The sequence below is a fragment of the Dromiciops gliroides genome, chromosome 2 (assembly GCF_019393635.1).
Source record: "Dromiciops gliroides isolate mDroGli1 chromosome 2, mDroGli1.pri, whole genome shotgun sequence".
In the NCBI taxonomy this organism is placed as follows: Eukaryota; Metazoa; Chordata; class Mammalia; order Microbiotheria; family Microbiotheriidae; genus Dromiciops; species Dromiciops gliroides.
This window is the reverse complement of record NC_057862.1, coordinates 558,385,926-558,407,058: the sequence shown is the minus strand read 5'-3', so window position 1 is coordinate 558,407,058 and position 21,133 is coordinate 558,385,926. Positions and strand designations below refer to the sequence as shown.

Here is a 21,133-nt window from a genome sequence, read left to right as displayed (position 1 = left end):
GACAGTTCAGGATAAGATAAGAAATAGCTAATAATCCAGTTTCACTAGAATATAAAGTATGTGAACAGAAACAGTAAGAAATCCAGCTGGAAAGGTAGGCTTATAAAATCCTATCATTGAGAGTTGGAGCCTTAAAGATTATCTATTTCACTCGCCCCCTCTTTACAGATGAAAAATGGAGGCTCACAGGGAAGATGAGTTATGTTTTGATCATATTTGGTATTAGATGTCAATGTAAAATAAAAATGAAGATATCCAGTAGAATTTTTTATGTAATACAACTTCAGAGGAGAAACTGGAGCTTGGTATATAAATTTGGTAATCATTTGTACATAGGTGATCATTTTAGCCATGAAACTGAATGAGGTCACCAAGGGAAACAGAAGAGAAGGCTAAAGACAGTAGGGGAATTCCACACTTCAGAAACAAGAGGAATATAATGATTCAAAGAAATAGACCGAGAAAAAGCAGCCAAACAAGCAAAAGGGAAACTAAGTAAGAGAAGAACTAAGAGAAAGCAATGTCATAAAACTTAAGAAAAGAGAGAATATCCAGAAGGATGAATGATTTGTAGTGTCATACTGCATAAAGGTCAATAAAGAGAAGGACTTTAATATGTCATTTCATTAGTCAACTAAAAGGTCATTCATGATCTCAAAGAGATCAGTTCAGGAAAATGATTGGGTCAGAAGACAAAAATCCACCCTTTATTAATAATATAAAAACTAAGGCCCAGATTCCACAATAATATATAGCCACATAGTCAATCATGGACAGAGCTGAAAAAGTAATTAAGTTAGAGTCAATTGATTGCCTTATTAATGACAGTTAAATACTCACTGTCCCTGTCATTGCTTTGATGAAGGTATTCCTTCTAATGATACAGATCTAAAGCCATCTATGCTTTCTCATCCTGTGCAATTTTTGTCCATTTTTCCTACAAATGCTCCATATTTGTTCTAGCTAACTCACTGAAGGACTTCCCCATAGGTCTTTTAATAATTCATAGGCACCAACATAAGACTCATGCTAACTATGTGTTATTTTTCACTCTCAACACTTGATCAGCCAATCTTTTACAATCACATATTTCTTGGAAATAATTTTAGTGACTCCAAAAAATGTCATACTCTGGTGCTTCACCATGACATGGAAGTGACTCTGGGTTCTCAAAGGCTATGCTGGTGGAATGCAAGCTGTCACAGGCTTTAACATGATGGGGAAGTTTTCATAATGCATCTGATAACAGACTGGATCTGTTTCCGAAAGCCAATTACAGAGAGGCAAATCACTAGTAAACTGGTTACTTGGTTGTGAATTTGTTTTTGTCCAGACTTATTATTGAGATTATTTCCCTGAGTTAGCTGTATGTGCACAGTCAGACCATCAACTCTTTAGATCTAAGATTAGAATTTAAAATAAACAAAAATAATAATAATTAGAAAAAGCTATGGTGCAGGGGGCAGCCAGGTGGCTCAGTGGATAAAGCATCAGTCCTGGATTCAGGAGGACCTGAGTTCAAATCCAGCCTCAGACACTTGACACTTATTAGCTGTGTGACCCTAGGCAAGTCACTTAACCCTCATTGCCCTGCAAAAAAAAAAAAGAAAGAAAGAAAATAAAAATACCAAAAGTATGGGAAAAGTTTCAGACTTTGTTAATACTGAAAACACATGACTGGGAGTACAACAAAGATCACTGACCTATCTCCGATCTACACAAAATCTTTCTTTTGGTGACCTATACATGAATTGAAAGTATCCTTGATGAGGCTATTAGTGGGCAATAAAGAAGCTTTCACAAATGATATTCAGCAATTTACCATCTCATAACTAACTGAAGGATATAAAAAATATAAGACCCCATTCTACCTATGGGTTTATCATGAAAAAGCACTTGATTCTGTAGAACAAGATGCCACCTTATCAGCTTTTATAAGCATGGTATTTTCCAATGTATATCAAGATCATGAGGATTCCTTGGCAGACATAATACAGAAACAACCCTGTTTAGGTACCTCCTAATAATAAACATTGCATGTGGCATAGAATTTAGCAATATATACACAAAATAAAATATTTTCCATTGTGATGAAAGAGATACAGAACAGAATTCAGGTTGAGAAAATATTATGTGAGAATAATGAGATCCTCTATATACTCTTGTTTGTGAATGACATTGTTCTGATTATGTTTGGTTGCAGACCTTCTTAAAAGAGATCTGTAATCACTCATAAGAATTTGGCCTATCTATTTACTAGAAAATACTAAGGAGATGAAGAATATCTATTGTCCAGATTTCAACATGCATCTTAATGGACACAGTATAAAGCTTGTCTAATAGTATGCATATCTGGGATGGACAGGACAGATGGATGAAGAGCCAGATCCAGAGTTGAAAAGGAGAACAGGCTAGACTACCTGTGAGAAATTGCAAGGCTCTTTTACTAACCACAAGCTTCCCATGAAAGGAAAGGCCCATCTTTTCAATACTAACACTTCATTGCTATTGCTATGTGGCAGCAAGATCTAGAATATCACGGCCTCTAATGAACAGATATACCTGTTAAATAGAAGGCAATGGAAAGGTAGATATTAAGTATGAGAAGGAAGAAATGTACAATCATTGAGGAAATCTAGACAAAAACAGGTGTAAAGGATGTCATTGAAGAACTGTATGATAAGAAGAAAATATGGGCTCACCACGTAGCAAAAGCAAGAAATGATAGATGTATATGGCCAGAGTATTTCACCAGTATTCTCAGATATAAGGAGAAAGGCCTACAGAATATTGAGTAGACTGGGGAACTAATGCCAGTATGTGAAAATATGCAAAGAAAAAAATGAGTTACATGTGTTGGACAAGTATAAATGGGTTGCAGTCTGTATCATTGGAAGGAGTTTTTCAAGTGATAAGGTCATATCTTTTTGGGCATTTGAGTCATAAATGCATTTCCTTCTTCAGAGTTTGAAATATTCCACAAATTGTAGTCATATAACATCAGTTGGAGAATGCTTATGTTAAAAATGTATTTCTGTTCTGAAATTAGGTTAGAATCACTGTTTAATTTTCCAAATGCAGTTCAGTCCACTGTCTTCCTCCTATTCAATATGACAAAAATTTCTGGGAAAACCAAACAGTAGTCTGGCAGAAATTCTGTTTAGACCAACACCTCATGACATATGCCAATATAATCACTAAATAGATACACAACTTATATATAAAATTTGTAAGACAGATTCAAATTAAGTAGATAAAGATCTTCCAGTTTTCAATTATAACATAATATAAACTGCAATTTTGCACAAAAGCTAGATTTTTTCCAAATAATTAATGTATTTCCATAGTAAAAAAGCTAGAAAATCATTTTAGAAAACATTTTTTAGTGTCCATAAATTTTCATTAAAAAATTATGGCTACGGGGCAACTAGGTGGCGCAGTGGATAGAGCACCAGCCCTGGAGTCAGGAGTAACTGAGTTCAAATCCGACCTCAGACACTTGACACTTACTAGCTGTGTGACCCTGGGCAAGTCACTTAACCCCAATTGCCTCACTAAAGTAAAAAAAAAAAATTATGGCTAGGGGCAGCTAGGTGGCACAGTGGATAAAGCACTGGTCCTGGATTCAGGAGGACCTGAGTTCAAATCCAGCCTCAGACACTTGACACTTACCAGCTGTGTGACCCTGGGCAAGTCACTTAACCCTCATTGCCCCACAAAGAAAAACCAAAAAAAAAAAAATTATGGCTAGTGGTAAATTGGAAGTGGCCCAAATCATTCTGAACCCCTTACTAGATATGTATTTTTAAATTATTTTAAAAGTGGAATTTGAGTTTGATAATATTTCTAAAATTGATTTTTAACTGACTTTAAACCAATCAAATTAGCTGGTAAATTTGGACAGAAAATATGCTAGCATGAAACAATCAGCACCATGGCCAGTAGCTATAGTATAGCTGAATACTGAACTGTTTCAGCACTAAAGTGTTGGATAGAAGCATATTGTCTTGTTTTTATAGAGACAGCTCTTGTTTTCAAAAAAACAATTAAATTCTGGAAGCATTTTTAAAGCACCCATTGTGTGCTAAGCACTAGGAATATAAGGGGAAATGAATAGCCCTTGTCCTTAAGAAGTTTATATTCTACTGTAACTATACAAATAAATAAATACAAAGTAATTATAAAATAGTCTTGAAGGGATCTAAGGATTGCAAAGATGGGGAAAAGAAGGGAGAATATTCCAAAAATGGGAAACAGTCTATGTGCAAAGGCAAGGAGAGAGAAGGTGAAATGTTATCTCTGGAGGCATCAAGAAGACCAGTTTTTTCTGGAGCATAAAAGGTGTGAAATACATAATATGAAATCAGCGTGGAAAAATAGGTTTGGAGCCAAATTATGAAGGATTTTAAGTCACAAATAGAAAATTTTACATTTTATTCTGGAGGCCAGGATGCTTCTTGAGCAGAGCTTGGTCAGACTTGCACCTTAGGAATACCTATTTGGTGGTTTGTGGAGCATGAATTGTCAAAGAAAGAGATCACATGAGGAGAGAAAGATGAATGAAGAAGATATTTCAAAAGCCCAGCCTAAAAATGAGGAGAGCCTTAACTAGAGTGGTGGCTATGTGAGCATAGAAAAGCATATAAGAAATGTTATGGGCATAGAATTGGCAAGATTTGGTAACTCTTTGGACATAGTAAAAAAAAGAGTCAACAGTCAAGGATAACTGGCATTTTGAATTTGAGTAACTGGAAAGATAGTACTCTCAGTATAAATAGGGAAGGTTAGGAGGAAGTGTTATGGGGGAAATGGGGTACGGGGTTTGGGCTAACTAGGGGTAGGGGTTCTTAGGAATTCCTCTTTAAAGAATTACACCCTCTTGCAAACAAAAGCAGTTAGAATATGGTGGTAGTTTATTTAGGGGCAAGGGAAGGGAGGAAGGGAAACCATGAAAGAAATCCTTGGACTTCTCATGGGGAGATAGGTATGGAACAAAGCACGTGGCTCTGAGGTACCAATCTCCTCAAGCAGGAGGCTGGTAGGTACTTTTATAGGGGACTGATGGGAGTGACCATCTGCCTGTGGAAAGTTCCTTTAGTGAGGGAGGACCATCCCCCACTGGTGGTGGCTGGAGGAGTTGGGTGAGGGGTGGCTGCCCATCTCTCCAGCCATCTCCTCAGAACACAAAGGCTGCAGCCACACCCAAACTTATCTCCCCAGGGGTAAGGGAGACCAGAATGAAGGGTGGAGGTCCCAAAGGAGGTTCCACTTATCTCTCTAGGCTTATCTGTCCTCTGGTTTAGTTTCTCAAGGAGAAGATTCCTTGATGTGCCCCCAGAGAACTTCTGGGGTGCTCTGCGCCCTCAACAGAAGGATGGGCTGGGTGTAGATATAAAGAGTTCTGCTTTTGACATGTCAAGTTTGAAGGATGGTGTGCCTTCAATGTGGATCTATCCAGCAGGAAGCTGGTGATGCAGGAGCTCAGGAGAGGTATGGACAGGACATGTAGATTTGTTGAGGGGGAAGTAATTAGCATATAAATTAGATTTGAACACATATGAACTGATAATATTACTAAAAGATGAAGTATGGCAAAGGAAGGGAAAAAGACTCAAGACAGAGCCATGGATACATTCAAATAAATGGGGTGGGACATGGATGATGACCTTGCAAAGGAAACCAAGGATTGACCAAATAGGAGAAGCAGAAGAAATACAGTCATGAACACCTAAAGAGGAAAATATATCTAGGAGGAGAAGATAGTCAACAGCATCAAACACTGCAGAGCGGTCAAGAAGGCTAAGGACTATGAAAAGGCTAGTAGATTTAGGAATAAATAGATCACTAGTACTCATGGAGAGAGTAGTTTCAGATAAGTGGTGAGGTAGGACACTAGACTGAAAGGAGTTGAAAAGTGAGTGGAAGGTGAGAAAGTCAAGGCAACAAATATAGAAAGCGTTTTGTAGGATGTTATCTGTGATACAGAAAAGAGATATAGGATGATAACTTAAGGGGATGGGGGATAAGTGACAGGTTGGTTTTTTAAAGCATAGAATAAATAAGTAAGGCACAAGGAGTAGTTGTAGGCAGAAACAAAGAAAGCAATAAGGAAATTGATAAGAGAGAGAAGATAGGAGGAAATAAGATTAAGGACACATGTGTAATGGTTGGCCTGGGAAAGAAGGCCCATCTCTTTATCTGAAGAATGAGGGAAAGGAGAAAGGAGGAAAAAATAGGGGATGTCATTGAGTAGATTTAAGGTGTAGAATTAGGAAGAAGAGTTAGCTTAAATGCCCTCAGTTTTCTCAGCAAAGTATGAAAATGAGGTCTCTTGCTGAGAAAAAGAAAATAGTGTCGATCAGTGGTATCAAATTCAAATAGAAATGGAGCCAGTAAATCACACATAAAGATGCCTACAGGTTGCCTGTTGCCTTAGAAAATCACATATTACCCGCAAAACATCACATATTAACATTATCTATGTTCTACTCTATTTTTGTTTATTTTACTAAGTATCTCCCGATTACATTTTAATCTGGTGCACTCAGGAGAGTTGTGGCCCCAATTTGGCCTGCAGCCAGTGTTTGACATATATGGTGTCTATACCAGACTTGTGGCAAGAAAAGGAAGTGTAGAACATATGCTATGGGAAATATGAGAGTCAAGCAGAGAAGCAAATGTTTAAGGAAGAAAAACTGTTACTAATATTGATAGATTTAGTTAGGCCAGCTACTATTTTTATCTGTGAGTCATTTGAATTGTTCAGAGAGCAAAAGTAAGTCTGAGATCAGCCTCCAGTGTATGTGAAAGGCAATATAACTACATTGGGTTTCATAAGAAGTTTCCCTAATCCCTATATCTTATTGTCTTTCCCCTAGTATCCTATCCAGCAGGGAGAAGAAGTCAGAGGGACAGAATATGTATATGTGTATGTGTTGCATTGTATTATACTGTATTGTAGTAGTTGAAATAACTGGGTTTGGGGATAAGGATCACATCATGGACAGAGTATTGAACTAGGAATCAGGAGGTGGGTTATAGGTCTAGCAATATCAGGCAAATCACCTAACCCACAGTTTCATCAATTGCTTTAAAAGAAACAATTGATCCTTAAGGTTCTAATCAGCACTAAAAATTCTGTTCTAGTTTAAAATGGATTTATGAAAATGCCTTTTCACTGAAAATGAGCAGTGCTCCTTAATTCAGTTTTTAAAATGCAGTCTAACAGCACTTGAATTGTTGTGAACATTTTCTTCATGAGTTTCCACTACATTGGTTTTCATCTCTTACATTCTGCTAGTGACTACCCGAGCAAAGTGCTAAAAAAATCAAGCTATCATATAATCACACTAAACTGATTTTGTGAACTCAATCCTATAGCTTTTTCAACTTAGAGACAATTTACACATACATAATATGTACCTGAGGCTGTAGATTAAATAATTAGTGTCATTTTTATGAGACTGGAAAGAATTCAACTTCAGTTGCATTTTAATGCTTGATTCTTGGAAATATCAAACTAAAAATATAAAAGAGACATTAGGGAAGTGAAGGAACCTCTCTGATGATTTTTAATTGTACCTTTTGGCAAAAGGATATAAATTCCATCTACTAGAAAAGAACCTTACAAAAAGGCTTATAAAATTGGTTATATTCAACATAGCACATATACTCTGTGTGCCTAAATTAGACTGCTGATAGTTTTTAAATATGAGAAACTGTTTAATCAAAGAAATAATAATAAGACAATGTCTTGCCTTCTGGAGTTTGTCAGATCCTGAGCATTAGTGTGCCAGTTACACAAAAGGTATTCCTCATACTTACATGAGATATAGAGAGAAAGAGAGATGGAGATATGTATTTTTACTACAGAGAATAGATAGGAAATGGGGACAGCTGTGAGCATGACTGAGTGGCTGAGGGGGACTAATGCTCCTCAGTACTCTTTGCAGCCTAATTAGAGGAAAATGGTTGTGCTTTTTATGAAGAGAGAAGCAGAATAAGAAGAGAAGAACACATGAAGGGATGTTAAAGCCCTAAGAGCTTTTCTTTTCTACTGGAATTAAATGCTAACCTTGCTTCATACTATTAGCCCTGAACTTATATAGCAAATCAATGTAAATCGCTAGACAACTTTCAGTGGTAGTAGCTTTATTTTATACATTTAATTAATGTAGCTCCTAACAAACTATACATATACAGAAAAAACTGTATAGACAGAATAAGTAAGAAAATGCTTGAAGCTAAATATTAAAGCTAGTTTAATTATATAGTAAAAGGGTATACACATCTCTAAAAATTTTGCCCCATAAAATTATATAGAAAGTACTTTGTTATACAATAATTAGGTTGAAATATCACTGTATGTGCAAAGCACTGAAGGAATGAATAACAGTGCCTTATAGAACAATTCACCTAAATTAGAAATAAAATATGTGTGTTTTAAATAAAAATAATATTGTTTATGTGTGTGTAAATGGTTTGACTTTAGTAACATTCCAGTTACTAACAAAGTCAGATTCATTAGTGGAAAAATCAGCCAAAACATTTCATTGATAACATTTTGTTGATGCTCCTTTAAAAGAAAAAAAAACAGATATTATTGTTTGGGTTTTTACTGAAAGTAGTGTTTTATGGGCAGCTAGGTGGTACAGTGGATAGAATGCTGGGCTTAGAATCAGAAAGACTTAGCTTCATGAGTTCAAATTTGGCCTCAGACTCTTACTAGCTGTGTGGCAAGTGCTTAGGCAAGTTTCTGGGCAAGTCACCACCCTGTTTGCCTTAGTTCCTCATCTGTTAAAAATGAAATTTTTTAACAATGAACTTGAGAAGGAAGTTGCAAACCATTTCAGTATCTTTGCCAAAAAAACCCCACACAAAATAGGGTCACAAAGAATTGAACACAACTGAAATAACTAAACGACAAAATTGTTTCATGTTGACAAACCATTATAGCAGTGTAACCATATGTGTTGTATTAATATCACAATTGGTTCAAATATTATAAATGAAGAATCAAATCCATAAAAATACCATCTGGCTTTTTGATGGGGTAGGAGGAAATAATTGACACTGTGCTAAGTCAAACTAGTTAAAACATTGATGTCGGTCAAATAACCTATTTACCACTTTCACTGGTTGTTGGTGTATGAGAACCATCCATTCTAGGGGTGAAGCCAGTTATGATCGCTGCTACAGTCATAAAATTCTCTTCCCTTTTTAGTGCCGGTTTTATAGTAATATTATTGCTATTCAAAGCCCCATAAGTTGAGACATTTCAACATTTGCTCAGCATTGGATCTGAGGTTATCTGAGCATTACCCCAGATTTAGCACAGGTCTGTCACATTCCCAGTTGTGGTAGTTCAGCTACTATTATTTGATGAAGGCCAACTGGATCAGAATCTAGTTCCTATTTACAACAGAATTGACTTTATCTGGGATTTTAAAGTGGTATGCTCAGTAGTTTCACAAGGAGTTGCTCAGTCTTCTTGGGGTGCTTTCTTTTGCCAAAGCTGAAATATATGTTTAAAAGAGTGGAGATCTGTCTTCTTCATAGGCCTGGGTTCTCTACCACTCAGCTTCTGTCCTAACCAGTTTCTAAGAGCTTTTAAATCTGTTGGTAGTATTTTGGGTGTTAGCTATTTAAAAACAATGATGGTCCCTTTTTTGTGGGGCAGTGAGGATTAAGTGACTTGCCCGGGGTCACACAGCTAATAAGTGTCAAGTGTCTGAAGCCAGATGTGAACTCAGGTCCTCCTGAATCCAGTGCTGATGCTTTATCCACTGAGCTACATGGCTGCCCCAATGGTCCCTTTTTAAGGCTGTGAGAACTAACTCTTTAGGTGGAGTAGAGTGAGTGGTGTTGGCTTGCTTTTAACAAAATCACATTGAGCCACTAAGTAAAAAATCATCTACTAGTCATCTGAAAAACCTTGTTGTTCATCAAGAAACTATTTTCTACAAAGAATAAGGACCTCCTTTTTCAGTACATCTAGGTATTTTGATATGCCCATTCGTAGCATCCTTAGAAAAAGATTGAATAAAACTTCAATTAACTATGATGTTCAAGAAATAGAATATTCTAGTTAATTTCATTTTATAGCTAATTGAGTATCAATCAGAAACCCATTTCTGTTTCACACCTTTCTTTTGAAAACCCTTCTAAATGCATTAGTCCACCTTTCTGCCTAGGTAGAGCAAAGTACATAGAATCGACTTTTTTATGGATGTGTCTCCTTCACTTCTTAAGATCATTGGCATGAAGACTAATTCTCACTATTTAGGATAGTAGAGATAAATAAATACAAAAGGTGTTAGAGATGGAGACAAAGTTGTACTGATTCTTAGGACATACTATGAAAAATGTGATTGTTTATTCTTTACTAAATGCCTGGTACTAGCCTTTTCTCATATCGTTACCCCTTTTTCCCTAAAAGTAAATGACTAAAAATGTAGTTTACATTTTTTAAAAATCAACAAAATTTTAAGCACTACAATATGCTTAATATGCACTAAGCAAATTGCTGGATATACAATGATCCAAAAAAAAAAGTCCTTCTCTTCCCTTACTTAAATTCTACTGGAAAAACAGCATATACACATAAGTGAGTCTAAAACATATACAAAGCATATGCAATGTAATATTTTGTGGCAGAGGGGAGCCTAGCAGCTGGGAGATCAGCAAAGCCTTTCTATGTTGATGTTAAAGCTGTGCCATTAAGGAAGCTAGGGGTTCTAATAGAGATGAGAAGGCAGTGCATTCCAAGAATGAGCTATCAGCTATACCAAAGCTTCTAGTTAGTTGGGTTCTGGTTAATCAAGATTTTGCTATTAATAATACAATGGAAGGAGAAAGAAAATTTCCTTGTGGTCTCTACTACCCCAGAATAAGCATACAATGAATTGAGCTGATTAAAAAGGTAGGAAAAAAATTTTTTTGGTGGAGCAACAAGGGTTAAGTGACTTTCCCAGGGTCACACAGCTATTGGGTATCAAGTGTCTGAGGCTGGACTTGAACTCAGGTCCTCCTGAATCCAGGGCCTGTGCTTTATCCACTGTGCCACCTAGCTGCCCCCAAATCTAGCTGATTAGAAAGAACCTCAAAGTGGTTGGGTAAGGGTCTGGGTGTGGCAGTCAGGGACAAGATGGGCACTTCTTCCTTTACCTGACTCAGTGTTGGTAGGCATGAGATATCTATTAATCAATCGATAAGTATATATTAGACACTGTGGTTACAAATAAGAAGAATGAAGTAATTCATCCTCACAGTGAACTTACATTCTAAGGGGAGTAATAGGATGTTACGTTTTAATTCTGTGCTGGCTGGAAGGCGGGGTTGTCTGAGGAAAGCCAACTTTACGTGAATACAAAGAAGCGAAAGGAGAGTAAGAGGCAGGGGGCTAAAATTAAGGCCAATTTGTTAACAATGGAACTGGAGTTCCAGGAACAGCAGGCCAGGCAGCAGTAGGCCTGTGTCCTTGGGCGACATGCCTAGCTAGGGTCCAGAAGAAATACCACCATTCTGTATATCCAGTAAGCAGTACCAATATTGCCCAGGCTTCACTGGCCAGAAATGAAGTTCAGGACAATATGCAAGAGGAATAAAAGTAGAAGGAAAACCTTTGCGAGGAATAGAACAATAAATTGTGGGGACTTCCCCTTTTAACAATAATAATGGCTGGCATTTCTATGGTTCTGTAGAGTCTGCAAAGTTTGTTTGCAGACATTATTCCCTCATAACAACACCATAAGGTAGTTCCTACTATGCACATGAGGAAACCAAGTGTCAGAGATAGTCAGGAAGCTGTCCATGGTTGAACAGCAAGTCAAGTATCAGAGGTGAGATTTGGAACCAAATCTTTCCTGACCTCATCTTTAGTGGTTCCACCACCCCGTGTTGCCTTTGTCATAATGGAGCTTAGGGCAAGCAAGCCAGGGAAGAATCTGGCAGTCATCACCTACCCTTAGGTTTGGGGACAGAGACTCAATCTTCATAGTTGGCAAGGTGGATAACTGGCTTATCTGTTGTTAGGAATGAAGATTATTTTGAGTCATGATTGGTTGAGATGGTCAATATGGAAAAAGCCTGGCAATTGCTACATATAGCTGCAGATTGGATTTGTCCACTGCATAATATCCATATGAAAGACACCATGGCATAATGTGTCAAACTGGCATAGGACCTAGAAAGATCTTGGTTTAAGTCCTACATTTAACACATATTGATCCTGAGAAAGTCACTTATCTTTCAGGGTTCTAAACAACTCTCTAAGGCTCTTAAGATACAGAGAAGATGCCAACCTGCATAAGTAGAGGGAGCTTCCTCATAGAGGAGTTCCTTATATCAGTGAAATCCGAGGCCCAGTCCCTCTCCATGTACATGCATGTGTATATACACATATATGTATATATGTATGGATATATATATATATATACACATACATAGAGAGAGAATGCCTCATTGATTGACTATTCCTTATATTTCAGTAAAAGAAGAATTAAATTCCATTTAGATAGAGTTTCCTCATCAGTATTAAATTTGATCAACATTAACTCAGCTCAGTGGTGCAGTGGCTAGATCATCAGTTCTAGAGTCAGAAAGACCTGAGTTCAAATCTGGCCCTAGATACTTATTAGTTGTGGGCAAGTCACTTAATCCTTTTTGCTTCAGTTTCTTCATCTTCAGCTGGAGAAGGAAATGACAAACCATCCAGTATCTGTCAATAAAACCTCAAATGGGATCACAAAGAGTTGGACGTGACTGAAAAACAACTGAACAACTGAAACTCAAATATAGGACCTGATCTAAGAGTGAGGGAAAAGGAAAGAGCCCTTACCAACATGTGTCATGGGTAGAGAGTAGTAAGTGCTAATCTAGCATGGAGTCTATTGCCATGACTAAAGGAGCTTCACAGAGCTACCAGATGAATTAGTCATCACTCAAAACAAAAGGCACTGGTATTTCACATTTAAGAGAGCATCATGTTGTTGTTGTTTGTCCTTCATTCTTTTGTACTTGCACTGAATTGAATTTAAGTGAGGGAGGGCTGTTCAAGGTCACCAACCTCACTCTCTCCTCCATTTCGGTCCAGTGGCAAGATACAGATCAGGACAACTGGAGATGGCCCCAAATGTTTAAGGTAATTGGGGTTAAGTGACTTGGCTAGGGTCACATAGCTAGTGTCTGAGGTCACATTTGAACTCAGGTCCTCTTGACTTCAGGATCAGTGCTCAATCCACTGTACCAATTATTTGCCCCTGAGTCAAATACACCTAGAAGTAAGAAGGCACTGGTTCTAGTCCGAAACCTCTTTACTTGTATGGGCCTGAGAATATCACGATCACTCAGAGTGTATTTTTTAAAAACTGCAGAACAACCCTGCCTACCCCACAGGGATACTTCCATCAAACAAGATAAGATATTCAAAAGTGCTTTGTCATTTGTAAATTGTGATTAAAATGTATGGATGAATGTGTAGGGACTGTCCTTTTCTGGTCAAGAAAGGTTACCTTTCAAATGCAGGGTGCCTCCTTGCCCCCAAAAATCTACTTCTAAAATATACCATAATCAAATCTCATTCTAGTCTCTGGCAATTATAACTAAGTTCATTTTTGTAGCCAATGAACCTGGAATTTTAATAAACAGATTTTATCATTACAGTGAAAACCTCACCCTAGGAAAGATACTTGTCCATTATAGGAAACGTAGATATTGTCATGTTTCACCACATTTGGATTGCAGGATCAGTCACTTTTCAAGCTCTTTCCACATAAAAAGAAAATGTACAGTTATCTAGAGCCCTGTATATTTGGAACTGATAAGTTCCTATGCATTGCAGTTTTTAAAAAGAGTATGGGAAAATACAACAACAACAAAAAAATCTTCCAAGATCCTTATGCAGCCTTGTTTTTTTCTAGTAAAAATAAATGTCCAGGCAGTTGGTGGCAGAGTAGATAAAGCACTGGCCCTGGATTCAGAAGGACATGAGTTCAAATATGGCCTCAGACACTTAACATTTACTAGCTGTGTGACCCTGGGCAAGTCACTTAACCCTCATTCCCCCTCCCCAACACACACACACACACACACACACACACACACACAAAGTAAGTGTCCTAAATTGACCAATATGGAAATGTTTTTCATGAGTGCACATGTATGAAATATATCAGATTGTTTACTGTCTCAGGGAGAGGAGAGGGAGGGATAAAACTTGAAACCCAAAACATTTTTTAATGTTAAAAATGTTTTAACATGTAATTAGGGGGGAATATTAAATTTTAAAGTAAATATCCTAAAGATAGATAATGCCAAATTTGGACCCAAAGAGACTGAAAGCAAAAGTGTAAGGTAAGCATTAAAGTGACCTGCAAGTGGGACACTTAGACCAAGCAGCTTGGGGGTTGAAGGGAGGGTTATGGCAAATACTGGAGTGATAGAACATAAGCCATAACATGAAGGAAATGAGCATCATTACAACAGTTGCTTTAAGATCACCTTCTAAATGTTTTTAAATGGCTTCCTTCCCCCAAGGGGGAAAAGATTTCTGTAAGAACTATCAAAGAACACTATAAAGTGTCATATTAGCTAAATTAGTTTATTGTTAGCAGTAGGATCAGAGATATGCGTTTTCAGAGAAAATGCTTCATTTTTATTATAATGCGTAATGATTTGGATGTATAGCTAGTGCTAAACCATGCCTATAAGGTGCCAGCCACCTTGTCTAAATTTGGAAATGTTGCTAATTGTGTTGCGAAATTCAAACATTTGACATGGAACACTTTTAATACTGACCTTTGGTGAAAGGCAGGAACATATTAGGAAGAGCTCTTAGTTTTCTTCGGGGAGACCCTACAGTTCAAAATGCCTTCTGATGACAGCCACAATAGATAGGGAAAACCTTTCAATAGGATTCCTACTGTGGGCCCCAGTTCCTTTTCAGGAATTGACCAAGTTTTGAAATCCCTGTTTTGCCCCTGGCGAATACTGTCATCTTGTACACATTTAGCTTGATCAGTTTGGCAGGTTATGAAAGACTTAATGATGCAAACACATGTGGCAGATGCTGTTCTCATGATAGTTTAGGAGCCTACAAGCCACTGTTGGTAGCTTGCCAGCTTCATCTTCAACACTGAAGAGCATTATGCTTTCAAGCCCCCTTTGCAGTTTGCCCTTAGGGACCACTGTAGAAGCAGTAATAAAATTCAAAATGGGCCTCAGGAAGTCAACTTGTTGGTTTGCTTTCAAGGGTGTCTTTTTCATTATCACACTTTGTTTTTAATGGAACCCATGAGTTGTTCTTTAAGAGAAGAAATCTAAATAAAATTCTATAAAAATCAGCTCTTGTTTATTGGAAGAAATTAGATATGCAGAAATAACATTGTTAGATCTCATCTTTTCAGGTGAAGTTAAGGGTTTTTTCCACACCATTTTTTTTTTGGTAGGAAACACTTTATTAAAAGTAAAGCTTGGGGCAGCTAGGTGGCGCAGTGGATAAAGCACTGGCCCTGGATTCAGGAGTACCTGAGTTCAAATCTGGCCTCAGACACTTGACACTTACTAGCTGTTTGACCCTGGGCAAGTCACTTAACCCCCATTGCCCCGCAAAAAAAAGGTAAAGCTTGATACTTTTCCAAAAAGGCTTGCTAAATGTTTTTTACCTGTTACATAGAGATGTGAGTGGCAATGGAGAGAGGTGTGAAGGCAGGGCCTCCCAAACCACTAGTATGAAAATCATGAACAGTTTTGTAATTGAGGCAGGAATCTCAGGGGAAAGACATTCTATCTCAACCAGTGAATAATATACTAAATACATTTTGTTTACTCTGGATGCTCTAGAAGTAAAGTGAAGACATAGAAAAGAAGATAGAGCAATCTCCATCACTCTCATCAAAAACATTTTCCCTTGGGGCAGCTAGGTGGCGCAGTGGATAAAGCACTGGCCCTGGATTCAGGAAGACCTGAGTTCAAATCCAACCTCAGACACTTGACATTTACTAGCTGTGACCCTGGGCAAGTCACTTAACCCTCATTGTCCCACAAAAAAAAAATTCCCTTGTTTATGTATATCCATGTTCTAGGCACCATACAGACATTGGTCATGGCCCTATATAGTATGAACTTATCATCTAAGACTAGTGGTGCCAATTTGAATGAAATTAATGAGGGAATATATTTTAAAGGAAAAAAACAACAATTAGATAAATCACTTTTTAAAGCACAGAGAAAATATTTAGTATCTAGAAGGATAATTTTTAAAAGGTCATGTCCATTATCACCTGTATGACCTCAAGCAAATCATTTAACTTTTCTAGACTTCGGTTTACTCATCTAAAATATGGAAGGCATTCCAATAAATTACCTTTCAATTCCTTCTAGTTCTACATCTATGACCCAGGATCTTATTTGGGTGAATCACTACCACTTAATTTTCTAACTAGCTGTGTAAGACCACTGGTAGCAGTGGGAATTCAGCAGCTCTTTTACATTGCTGGAGCAGTAGATATCTTGGTAGAGAGTATATTTTAGACACATAATATGGCTTGAAAGAAAGTTCTATTAGGGATTTGGAAGCAGAGTGGGAAAGTGGAAAGGAGATGAGGCAGTCTTACTAGGATGATCCATGAGACCATTTATGTGACTGCTTGTACCAACTGATCTGGATGTTTGCACCCCTATACACAAGCTCAAAAAACCAAGTTGGGTCTTTTAATACAGCAAGAGTAATGGCATTTATGACTCAGTGGCTTTGGTCAGACAGTATTAAAGGGCTCTGAACAAATTTCCCTGGGACAGTTCTAATGTTCATATCCATTTGTGCTGGAAGATGCCCAGAGGAAGCAGTCCTTCAAACATGATATCCATCCATTTTCATTGTGATCCATGTGATTACCTCTTTCCATAACTGGTATTATTATTTACTGTTCCAATGCAAATTACACAGTCCATCCATTTGTTTTTCAGAAGGTTAATGCTTTTCATTCTCCAATAATAGTTTTTAGTACCAGCCATTGGTGGGTACTGCTAAGAAAACAGATTGCCTTTGCATAGAAGCTTGCAGTTCAGAGTGGAGTAATACAGCACAAACAATCAGGTTGGTTAATTCAGCCATTTTGACAATGTAATCAAAACCTCTCCTGGCCAGTGATTGGTTCTGAACAGTTGATCATGAAAAGAGTTTAAAATACTTGCTCAGCTTTGATGAAGCTGGCATATAACTATAGCCTAAGCCAACCAGGCAGTATACAATAGCCCAGACACACAGCAGTCGATTCACATTTGGCAGGAGTATAGAGAATGGGATAAAATGTTCTTAAATATATCTGTTATTGGTATAATCATCATTCAAACTCTTATGTAATTTCTTTTGAATGAAGATGACTATTAATTAAAGTTTAGAAAATATAAAATGTTCATCTACTTAATCCCAGTATACCAACTCTTAATTGGCCCCCCCCCTTAGTCTTCTCTCACACATGACATCTATTAACACTAATGGGAATTACACAAACACATGCATTCAAAGAAGAATAAATCTCTTTAGTTAGCATGTCTCTGATGCTCTGAAGAACTTACATTTTGTGTTACTGGAAGTTCAAATGAAAATAAATGTTTTTGTCTATCCAACTGACTCTACTTATGTTTATGAATGTTAAGTATTCCTAAATCAATCATCACATTGTTCTTGATAGAAAGTATTCATTAAAATAAATTTCTTTAAAAAGTTAGAAATACATAAATATAAAAAAGAACTTTTCTTGTGGAAGAGATTCAATTAAATATCCATGCACCGGTGTGAAGAACATATTGTGACACTGTGGTGGCCTGTTTTCTGGTCATTATTAATCCAGAAACCTTAATGATGAACAACATTTGTGTCATTGTCTACATAAATTTAATTTGTTTATGCAGCAGTTCAGCTAATCCTGCAATCTGCTTTTCTCAAACGAGGACAGATAATGGAGACACAGTTCTTTACAAGTCTACAGGCTTTTAAATTCTGATAAAATCAGGATTCTTCACTGGGTCTTGCCACAGCTCTGAATTAAACCACTTTAAATGTAATTACTGAAGCTGGCTGTACATCAGGAACATCCATTAAAAAAATTGATTGATCATGCTGTTGTGGGAGGCATTTTATGAACAAACGATCATGATGGGTCCAGAACTGTAATTTATAAAGGCAAAAAAGCAGGTAAATACTTTATCAGTGATAATGAGAGGTTCACTGGATAATGAATTTTTTTCTTTTTTAACCAGCTTCTTCGCAGAACCTTGGTCCATGGCCATCTTTCATGATCGTTTTATTGATCTTAAGAAAGAACTCCGTCAAATCCTAGCATCGAAAGAGGTAAAAGAAGTGACTACCCAATGTGTGTATTATTACTTGAAAATTAGAAACAGTCTGAAATTGCTAGTCATTTTGATTTTTACCTTTATACCAACTCTACTATTTCACTTCTAAGATCAACTCCACTTTCTAAAGCTAATCATTAGGTGTGTAGAGGTGTATATAATGATGCATCCACATGTGTTTTAATCCTATATTTTATGGGACAGATTTTTTTCCCACAAGTTTTTTCTTAGTAATTTTGACTTCAAAATTGTTATAATTGGCATTAAATTACACACACATCTCCAGAATGGGGATTAAATTCTTGCCATGCTTGCTTGTATTAACTAATCACTTTTAAAGACTTACAAGTAAATCATCCAAAAGTTAGAATTTACTTTCAAGAATAAATTGAAAGATTTATCAGAGGTAGAGTATGAACTTTACAATGAGCTGTCTCAAGTTTTTCATGTTCCCTCAAATACCTAACCTTCTAACTACTAGTCTACTGACTTCCCACAACTTATTCCTCTACTCCACTTCAGTTATGTATCATTGATCTTCCCATCAGTCACAAGTATTCTGCATCCATGATAAAAATAAAAAAACAACAAAACTCTGAACTTCCTTTGTGTGATTGTAATCTATTATCCCATCTTCCCCTGTGCCTTATTCCTCCTAAATCTATTCTTTCTCCACATCCTAACATTTGGCCTTTCCACCCCTCGTCACTTTCCCATACTATCAACCCTATTCTGGTCTCACTTTATCTCTCCCAATCTCAGTTATTCAGAGCAACTCAACCTTTTCCTCTACTTTTTCTTTTCTTTTCTCTCTCTTTTTTTGCAGGGGGTGGGGCATGAGGGTTAAGTGACTTGCCCATCATCACACAGCTAGTAAGTGTCAAGGGTCTGAGATCAGATTTGAACCCTGGTCCTCCTGAATCCAGGGCTAGTGCTTATCCACTGTGCTATCTAGCTGCCCCCTGCCTCTACTTTTTAATTTCTTGTCTTGTTCTGCTCATGCCTTGCCAAACCCACATTACTCCTACTATTTTCCTCTTCTGCTCCTATTTGCCTGCTGCTGAACAGAGCTAAAGCAAGTAACATAACTGAACTAATGAGGTCCACTGCAAAGTTATGCAACCTGATATTAATTGGACCTTCTTAGAAGCAAGGCAACCCTTTTCCTTCTCCTTAATTGATCCTCCATACCATTCATCGCAGCAACTGTTCCAAACCTTTTCTTCTTTCTTCAAGCTTTCCACAGTGCCTTTTTACCCCACCTTCTCAACTAAGGACTTTACCTCATACTTTATTGAGAAAATGGAGACTTAAGATTTGAAAGAAAGATGGTGGAGAGAAGCCAGGAAGTTGCCTGAGCTCTCCCATGTTTCCCTCAAAAACAGCATTAAATCAAGACTCTAAATGGATTCTGGAACTATAGAACCTACAAAAAGACAGAGAGACACAATCTTTTTACTTGAGATAATCTAGAAGACCTCAGGAAAGGTCTGTCTCACTTGGGCAAAAGGGGAGGACGGCTCAGCACAGCTCGGCACAGCAGCAGCTCAGCAGAGCTGAGAGTGGTAAGAAGCTTGCAACAGTGACCTCTGTACTCCAGGAACAGAATTCAACTTTATAAGTTTATATGAGTAAGAAACAAAAAAAGACCCTTACCAGTGACAACTTCTATGGTGAAAGGGAAGACCAACACACAAACTCAGATGAGTTAGTCAAAATGCCTACAAGTGAAGACTCAAGTGGGAAGATGATCTTGTCTTTGAGGTCTTTGAAGACCTCAAAAAGGCTTTTAAAAATCAAATGAGAGGCAGAAGAAAAATGGGAAAAGAAATGAGAGTTATTCTGGAAAAAGAAACACAAAAATTGACTGGAGAAAATGGAGACTTAAAACCCCTTGACCCCATTCCCCGCTATTTCCTCCCTTCTCTGATGAAAATGTGGCTTTTTCATCTAAACCAATCCTTGATTCCACTCTCCTCACCAACTTCTTCAGCATATTGCCTATGCTCATCTCCTCTGGCTCTGATCTTCAATATTTTACAGTCTATTGGACCTTTACCTGATGCCTACAAAAATGATAATTCTCTGCCATCCCTACCAAAAGAACCTTACTATATCTTATTAGCTGTCATCCATTATCTTATATTCCTTTCACTCTCCTCTCCTTGAAAAATCTATCTGTACTTGCTGCCTCCAATTCCTCTCCTCTTTTTTCAAAATGCTCTATAATCTAACTTCTAATTCATCACTCAACTGAAACTTCTCTCTCAAAAGTTACAAATTATTGCTAAAACTAATGACTTTTTCTCAGTTCTTATATTCTTTTTGACCACTCTACAGAATCTAACACTGTTGCTGCCATATCCTCCAGAATTCTCCTACCTTTATGACTGCTCCTTATCATGCTCTTTTCCTGGATTTTCCTCCATTTCATGTCATGTCAAGTAAAGTGGAATTTATTAAGTGCCTTCTATGTTCTAGGTACTGTGCTAAGTATTATTTGTGGGTATAGTCCAAGATTCTGTCCTTGGCCCTCTTTTCTCTATAGTCTCTCTCATTTTGTAACCTTGTAAAAGTTAATTCACCATAAATTTAATTACTATGTCTTCTTTATATATAAATATATGTGTATATATTCATTCATACATACATATGCATACAAATTTATATATATATATATATATATATATATGAATTTCTTTCTTAAACTCCAATTCCAAATCACCAAATGCACGTTGAACATTTTAAACTAGATATCCCATAGGCATCTTAAACT

At 37.2% G+C, this 21,133-nt stretch overlaps 1 protein-coding gene across 1 annotated transcript in view; it reads left to right on the top strand.

Moving 5' to 3' along the window:
* CFAP61 (cilia and flagella associated protein 61) overlaps positions 1-21,133 on the top strand; it is a 354,788-nt gene that overhangs the window by 327,942 nt on the left and 5,713 nt on the right. The window contains exon 26 of the mRNA XM_043987819.1: positions 18,262-18,352. Within this exon, the coding sequence (XP_043843754.1) occupies positions 18,262-18,352 (91 nt within the window). The remainder of the gene's footprint in view (positions 1-18,261; positions 18,353-21,133) is intronic.